This window comes from Mirounga leonina, unplaced genomic scaffold (genome assembly GCF_011800145.1).
Source record: "Mirounga leonina isolate KUSES-001 unplaced genomic scaffold, KU_Mleo_1.0 Mir_180, whole genome shotgun sequence".
Taxonomy (NCBI): domain Eukaryota; kingdom Metazoa; phylum Chordata; class Mammalia; order Carnivora; family Phocidae; genus Mirounga; species Mirounga leonina.
In genome coordinates this window covers 5,314,250-5,323,072 of record NW_023270469.1, presented here as the reverse complement: position 1 = coordinate 5,323,072, position 8,823 = coordinate 5,314,250, and the positions used below count along the sequence as shown (strand labels likewise).

Genomic DNA, 8,823 nt, shown 5'->3' with positions numbered 1-8,823 from the left:
CTGCTCGACGGGAAGCCTGCTTCTCCCTCTCCCACTCCCCCTGCTTGGGTTCCCTCTCTCGCTGTGTCTCTCTCTGTCAAATAAATAAATAAAATCTTTAAAAAAAAAATGCTTCCTGAGCATCGGGCCTGCTACCCAGAAGCAATGGTGCAGGTGACATTGCTGATGACTGAGTTTTGTAAATAGTTAGAACTTCCGTGAATGCCTGCCCACTACAGTACTGCCCACTCATTTTTTTCCCATGGTCTATTTGGTCTGGCTTGCAGGAAAAAAAAAAAAAAAAAAAATCTTTTTCTTGAGAGTAGCAATAAGAATGTCCAATCTTGAATGTCCTGGAGTGATTTCCCATCTAGATCTATCCCTACGTGTCCGTCCCCCTCCCACCATGCTGGAAAGTTTCCCCAGCTGTAAGCCACAAAGATTTGCATGTCAGGATGAAAGGTGTTAAGCAATGATGCTATTTTTGGTGATGCTGCCTTAGTCGGGTTTATCTGGCCGCCGGCACCTGTGATTAGTGGATTGGTCACTGAGTTATACTGAAAATGTGCTTTCTCTGTGTTTTCCAGCCAGAGTCTTAAATGTCATTCTGTTTCTCTGACCAGGTAGTCGATAGTGACAGACCGGAAGGGTCCAAGTTCCGGCTCACTGGAAAGGGAGTGGATCAAGAGCCTAAAGGAATTTTCAGAATCAATGAGAACACAGGTAGCGTCTCCGTGACACGGACCTTGGACAGAGAAACGATCGCTACTTATCAGGTGAGTGTTCCTCAAGTGCCCACCCTGAATTGCAGACGTGTGGCTTTTCCGAGACTACTGTCTTCCCACTGAACTCGTTATTTCTGTGCCTCATCAAACCTGGAGCTGTGCGGCTTTAAGTGTGTCTCTGTGAGAGCCAAGTGGCATTGAACCCCAGCAGGGTAACAATAGGGGCCCCTTTCTCATCAGCAGAGCCTGCAGGCCTCTGTGAGACTTTGGGCACTGGAGACCAAGAAGGGGGACCCTTGGGGAATCTCAGAGGAGGTCAGAACCGTGAGGGCAGCTTGGGCTTTCCAAAAACTGGCTCAATTATGAACAGCTATAAAAGCTGTGAACCCTTGGATGGGATCATTGTACTTTTAGAAATCTACCCTAAGGAAATAGGGAGGAATTTAGACTTTTGTGTAATGCTGTTATAGCAAGACACGATCCTTAAAATGGAACCAATTTTGCTAAATATTCAGCAATGGGGGAGTGGTTAAATTATGGCACAACTTTGCAAGGAGGTTTTATACATTTAAAACACTTTTGAAGAAGTTCTGGTTATATGGGAGAAATTCAAGATATTGAGTGGAAACAGACACACAAATACATGTGGTATCCTCCATGCAAATTGAGAATTTGCACATATCACAACAGGTGTAGATTTGGGAAGAAACATGATGAAAGAAAAATCGAAGTGTTAATGGTTGTATTTGGGTGTTACCGACTTTTTCTTTGTTTTTCTGATTTTTCTACAAAGTACTTAAGTTTATTTTTTAAAGAATTATTTATTTATTTTAGAGAGAGAGTGAGCAGGGGCAGGGGCAGAGGGAGAGAGAGAGAGAAGCTCAAGCAGACTTCCTGCTGAGTGCAGAGCCCAATGCGGGGCTCGGTCCCAGGACCCCAAGATCATGACCAGAGCCAAAACCAAGAGTCAGACGCTTAACTGACTGAGCCACCTAGGTGCCCCTTAAGTTATTTTTTTATGGAGAAATAAAAGGCTCTTTGTAAAAGGGTAGTTTCAGAAGTGGATACCCATTCAGGACACACAGACCAGAGCAGTGGCAAACAGATATTGGGGTGAGCACTAACTCTCATATGGGCTTGAGGTCAGTCCTCTCCCTTCTTTACAACACCCCCCAAAACTTCCCTTCTCACAGCCTGTGTTACAGACCCAGGCCTCTGAGGGTATGAGCTCATTCTTTGAGAAATGAGATGGAATTCTCGGCCATTTTCAGGAAATGCCCTCCGTGGGGCGCAGTGCACTGAGCTGCAAGCAGGCACTGTGGGAACAAGGCTCAGCCAACAATGTTTGTGTTCCATCGTCATGGCCTTGGCCTGTGCATTTCCCTGGATCGGGGTCAGAAGGTGGTGGTCAATTTATAGGACAAGATTTAGCATCTCTGGTTTTCTTGGTCAAAACACCACATAAGAATAATCCAATTCCATGGCAGCAACACTACTCTCTCTCACCCAAACCTGTGTTGTTCCTTTATTAGAGACAGAGGGTAGAGGGACAGTGCATTGAAAACTAAGTGCTCTGGATGGAAAACGGGTACCCTGGGGTCTGGCCTGCCCTGTCATCCCGAGCTGTTGACCTTGGGAAGACCATGTAAGCTCTGGTCCTCAGGATCCCATCCATAGAATTCGAGTCCCCCTCATCTCCCTATCGGATTGCTCTGAGTTTCCAGGGCATTGAAGACAGTGTGAGGGTGTTGGAGGAATCCAAGAACTGGACAAGTAGAAGCTGCCCAGGGAAGGTTCTGGAACCATGTCTGTCAGCAGATCTCATGCTGAGCAACGTGCCCAAGGGTCCTGGGTCCGGGGAAGATGAGGGTGCTTCCCACACTCCGCTCTCAGAAGCTTTGCCAAAGGGTAGATGCTGCGAGCATCTGCAGGGGTACCATCTGTCAGAAATCACCAAAGGGTGAGCAGAGTGTCCTTAGTGTCTACTTGTGGGGAACCTGGTTGTTGCAGAAACGGAATGCTGCACCCTCTGAAAGTGGTGACCTCGACAGCAACCAGAGGGGACGTGGCAGCTGTCGGGGTCTAGCTGCTGCCCGAAAAGCCAGCACCAGTCCATAGGTGCATGGCCTCGTCTCTTTCCACGCCTATCATGGGAAGAGCCATTAGTTTTCAGACATGGGAAACTAAGGACACAATACATTTTATAATGTCATAGCACAGTGATCACGTTTAAGAGCTCTTCGTGTCGCAAATTGCTATTTGAGGCTCAGGACTGCTACTTACTGAGCTGTGTGATCTTGGGAAATGCACTTACCCTCTCTGATCTTACAATTCTCATCCATGAAACGGGGATAGTACTTGTGCCTCTAAGGACTGTAGAAGCTAAAATTGCTAGCTTTAATCAGCTTTCAGTTGTTCATCAGTGAGTAAAATAGAGCCTGGTCTGTGGCTTGGAACTTCTCGTATTTTTTTTTTCCTTAAAGTGAAGCCATATAGTATCATAGCAATTAAAAACATAATTTTATACACAGCCGCATTTGCTGCACCAGATGATGTCACAGACTAGCTGTGGAAACTTGGGCAGGGGGTATGTCTCAACTTTCTCATCTGTAAAATGGGAATGATAATAATACTATCTTAGAGGATTTTAATGGATTAAATAAGTTAATATGTGTCACGCATTTAGAATAATGCCAGAAACCCCGTGAGCACTATATGATCTCACCACATGAGTGAGAGATTCATGATGGATGGTCAAGGAAGGTTGTAGCCCAGCCTGCCCAGATCAAGCGTGAACTTTCCATGGGTGATATTGAGTTTATTTTATAGTTTCATAGCCTATTGATTAATTATTCATTTTTTTCTACATATATTTGACTGAAGACACAGAGTGAGGCACTCCCTCCAAGGTGTTAGGGGAATCTGGTGGGAAACCAGACACACCGGGTTCCCAGCCTTCACGTAGCTTTTGTTTTAATGCCTAGGCTTTGTTTCACAATGAACTGCTTTAAACTCCTCACCATTGGGCATGTGATCTGCTGGCCCACAGTGCCTTGTTCATCATGTGGCGTAGTTTACCCCCGGGCACAGGGCCACGAGTGCCCAGTGGGGAGATGCTGGTCCTGGTGGGAATGCGGGGTCTTACAAGAGCACCCAGGTACAACAGCCCAACAGCAGCCTGGCCCAGAGCCACTCTCACCTAGCCTTAGGGGCCCTGTTTCTGACAATATACTCCCCACGCCTCTTGCTTGCTCTTTTATTAGTCTTTGTCCCGTTTCCTTCCTGTCCTTGCAGAGGAATGTCCCCATCACCCTCTGTTTGGTTCTCCTATTTCTAGATTTACTGGGTTACCCTAGTTGATACACTTTGCCCGCAGGAATGTTGCAACTCCTGTCCATTTCAAGCACCCGTTTAGAAAGAATCTACTCTCCTAGCGGCAGTTAGATGCATCCCATTCACGGTGGTCATCGTGGTTGGTAGCAAACAACCTTCTTTCAAGAGCTGGATCCTCCAAGCCCCACATTTTCCATTTCCCCTCTGGCAAGTTCTGAGAAGCAGCAAGCCTGTGGGCGAATGAAATTCCATCATAAGCGCTCCATTGTTGGTGCTGTTTATTTTAAAGTTAAGGGCTCCTCACATGCAAGTCAAATGCTGCTTGCTACTTCCCAAACCCAACAGGAAAGCATTCAGAACTAAGCCTTGGGGATTTGCACAATAAGAAATAACCAGGGATAATTGGTCCTTGGGCCCCTGAATTTTTATCATCATTAAAGCTACCGTTTATTGAACACTACATGGCTGATACTGCGCTAAATACTTCATACACGTTCTCTTATTTAACTCATTTCACCCAGGAGACTTAAGACGTAGATGTTAACACCATTTTACAGATAAGCAAATAACTGTGAAATAACTTTTGTAAGGTCTCGCAGCTGGGGTGTGTAGAATCTGGGATCCATATCCACGTCTCTCCACCTCCAAAGCCCTGCGCTTCCAACCACTAAGAAATCCTTCTTCCAGTTTTACCCTCAGTTAGAATCTGATACCTAATCTGCACGTCTCCAGCCTTCTTTGTCAGGAACTCCCCTTACTGGGACTGGAAAGGGGGTGTGATTGGCTTGATGATTGATGTCTTCCTAAATACCGTCTTCGTCCATGACCTACTGCCACCTGCCCACTCTCCCTACCCCAGCCCCCAAAGGGCTTCCCAAGCTTCTGACCCAAAGTGGCACCTGGTAAATTAATTTAGTTCTTACAGTATTGGAAGCTGACATGTTAATGCAAAGACTCCTGAAATATTACTCATTATTATGCATTTTGCCAGCATTTGAGTGATTTGTGAACTCTTCATTGGAATAAAGTACTGTAAATGACTCATGAATGACCAAGTTTATGAAATTCTATAAAAATATTAGCAGGTGGTAATGATTCCCTCACACTGTGAATATAATCTGCTGGCTGTGAATTTGTCAATATGGCAGGACAGGAGTCGAGTGGGGGACAGAGTCTGTTAGGCAGGTTGGGGGGCCAGTAGGCAGTCTGGGATGGGTTCAACAGGAGGTAGGGGGCAAAACAGGAAGTCAGGCCATCGAGGTGGGCAGGTATCATGGGCAGGGCATATTCACCCTGTTCTGTTGTCCACCGTTGGGAGACATACCGAGGACTGGGCATTGTCAGAGCTGGGTGGGAGAAAAGGAGAGAGAGAACTAGCATTTACTAGGCACCCGTTAGGTGCCCAAGAGCTCTCTAGAGTACTAGATACACAAACCTATGGAACTGGTTTATTATCTTGCCTTTATGGATGTGTTAGCTGAGGGCCAAAGTGGTTCCCAAGATACATTATTGTTATTACTGTTGGTGCTAGTGTTTATTGAACATATACAACGCGCCAAGGCTTTGTGCTAAATACCTAAATGATGATCTCATTTAATCTTCACAAAGATGAGCTTAATAATGTTACCTTGCCCAGTTATAGAACCAGTAAGTGGAACAACCTGTGTTCTTGGCCTCAGCACATGAGCAGGATTTCGCTGTCTCCTTCTGAATATTTGTTCACATTTTCTGGACTATAACTTGCTCTCCTTCAAGCCAATTTCTTGGATACGTTTTGAATTTGTAGTTAAGATTATTGCCATAGAATTGGAATCCACCTGGCAGAAAGAAGGTTCCTCCTGTGTTTCCTTTCACTCATGTGGCTCTGCCCTGTTTCTAACCCATAGATCGCTCCAAGACAATTTGGCAGACAATACATTAAGGTGAAAAATGCTGTCAAGTCGAAATACATGTTTCATAACATTAGTGATTGTAAGAGAACCAAAACATGTAGATTTACCCACTTCGGAGAGTTATTTAGGTGATTAATCTGTTTATAATAATGTCCATGGTCTACGTGGATCATGCATGCATTACATGATAGGACTGCACAGCCCTTGATAATATTTGTGCTTGGAAGGTTCCCCTGGCCTGCGGTTGGAGGAACGAGTTACATCCTTCTTCATCCTCTAGTCTGATCACCCCCATGGCCATCTTTCTTAGATAGGATTCTTGGTGGTACTCCTCAAAATCCCTCCCAACTCGTGTATAAAGAAAGTGGTTTATTAAAGGGTACAGGGAGCTTATGTAATTGCCAGAGGGACCCAATAACCTGGCTCACGTGGGACACGACTATTGGTGGTGCTACAGGAAATACCCAGCCTTAGATGACACTGTTGTAGAGCAAGGGTTCTGAGCCTGGGCACTGTTGACATTTGGGGCTGAATAATTCGTTATTACGGAGGCTGGCCTGTGCACTGCAGGGTGTTTAGAAACATGGCTGGTCTCGAACTCCTAGACCCTAATAATACCCCCAATCCCAGTCTTGACAGTCTAAAATGTCTCCAGATAGTGTCAATCGTCCCATAGGGGCAAAATTGTGAACCACTGTTCTAGAGGAGCAGTGACTGCTGCCTCCTCGTCCCGCCACCCTGTTCCTGTGATGCTCAGAATGGGGTCCGCCTTGGCTGCCCAGAAATGTGCAGTGATTCCTACAGCATGCTTTCTGAACTGTAGATCCACGAAGCAGAACTTCTGCCTTCTGTCCCACTTCCATTGCCAAGTCTAACGCCGGGATGTCTGCAGGGAAGAACCTGGGTCATAGGAAGGACTGTTGCTGAGCTAGCAAGGGGTTCTGGGTGGCATTGAGGTCTACAGCGTCAGCCCCCACATCATCGGTACCATCTTATTCCAGGGAGGAGACAGTCAGTGATAGGCACGGCTGTCTGAGGGCAGGTCACCAACCCATGCCCAGGAGAGTGTGTGGCTTCACACCTCTGATCCCAGCTTCTCTCATTATTATGGGCCTGTCAATCAATAATGCACGTGACCTTGGAAAGAACTTGATTGGGAGGAGACAGAGACCCTGGGTTAAAAGCTCAGGCTCTGGAATCAGACTGACTGAGGTTAGAATTTTGATTCTGCTGTCGTAGGAACTATATGAAATTTGTACAGGTGAACAAAGGGTGAATATGGGCCATTTCATGGTGTCACCTTTGGCAAGTTGTTTAATTCTTTCTCGTTTTCTCATCTTTACGTCGGGCGGCAAGACGGCCCGATCACGCCCTGGCTTCGTTGCGGGTGGTGAGTGGGATGTACAAGACTAGGGCTCAGTACAGCCACTGGCTAAGTGTTCCCGAGCCAGGAGCCATCACCTCACCTCACGTGCCGTTGTCCCCCAGCTCTCAGTGCTCCTGAGCCTTAGCATCACTGTAGCTGGCTGGCTCGATGTGTTAATGTGCGTCACTGATGGTGGGCTGGGAGCCGATTTCGTTACAGTCCCGCGGGGGAAACCAGTTGTGCCTTAAAGGTGTTTATTTCTCCAGGTGCTCTGGTCCGCCATGTGGACGCCCTCCACACTCCAGCTCGTACTCTTCACAACTGCCTTGTTTTTGTTTCAGTAATGGGTCCGGGGAGCCAGGCAGATCCGGCCCAGGCTTCTTTGCTCTGTCCTGTCTAGAGGCTGGATGATTGTTAAATGCCATGTGACAGAGTGTTTGCTTATTTCTCAGAAACCGGCCTTTTAGGCCAGAGATGAAACTGTCTTCAGAATATTTGAACAGGTACAGGAGAAGATAATTCCTGATAGGAGGAAGCTGGCCCTGGGGCCAGCAGAACGGGCTTTTCTGTCTTACTACATCTGGGGGCCTCAACTAGTTTATTTGTGGTTCTCAAACTTTGCTGCACATGAAAACCATCTGGGGAGATTTTAAAGCTCCTGATGCCCAAGCTGCTCTCCAAACCAATTAAATCAGCGTGTCTTGGAGTGGGACCAAGCATCAGTACGTTTATAAAACTCCAGGTGTTTCCATTGTGTGGCCAAGTTGGAGAACCACTGGATTAATCTAACCCATCTGTACCCCAGTTTACTCAAACCAATGGGGATAATCACCCCCCACCAGGTAGGTTTGTTGTGAATCTCAAGTGAGACAGCACACGGAGCAGTTTCCCACACGGAAGAGCAGAAAATCAAAGGTCTTCCTTCCCCTCAGTCAGCCGCTTGACTCTGCGCGAACATCGGAAGCTAACTACTTTCTGGCATTTGTTTAGACCCAGCACTTAAAAAACCGAAATGCAGAAAAGCAGAATTGGATAAACAAATGAACAGGTTGTCTTGTGACTACAGTTAGAAAAAAAATAAATAACTCAGGATTTGGTCACGGCCTCTCCGCACCCCAGTACCCCCGAGCATCTCCGTCTGGCTCCTTCTGGTTCCGCTCTTCACATTTCCAAGCACCTCATTTTGCAATCCAGCCTTATCTGCCAGGTGCAGCTGGTGAAGCTGAGGCATGAAGAGGTTAAGCGACATCGCCGAGCCCACCGCGTCCCCGGGTCAGGGTGCTCCTGGCTGATTATTTCTTTGGTCCACTAAGCAAAGTTGCTTCCCCACTCAGGGCTGCGGGAATGTGCTTTCCTAGACCTCATTTGCACAAACTCCTCAGAAGAGGTCTTGCATCTTGGCAGGTGGGCAAACACAACGCCCCTCGGCCTGCTCCTCCGCGGGCCGGGCCCGCAGGCTGCACCTGCATGCACTCATGGAACGCTAGACGTGTGACAACAATGCGTCCCTTATCTCTCCACGCATCTA

General features: G+C 47.0%; 1 protein-coding gene across 6 annotated transcripts in view; it reads left to right on the top strand.

Moving 5' to 3' along the window:
• CDH13 (cadherin 13) overlaps nucleotides 1–8,823 on the top strand; it is a 1,404,901-nt gene that overhangs the window by 922,840 nt on the left and 473,238 nt on the right. For all 6 annotated transcript variants that reach the window (XM_035024712.1, XM_035024708.1, XM_035024709.1 and 3 more), the window contains one exon: nucleotides 603–755. In XM_035024712.1, coding sequence (XP_034880603.1) covers nucleotides 603–755 — 153 coding nt within the window. The remainder of the gene's footprint in view (nucleotides 1–602; nucleotides 756–8,823) is intronic.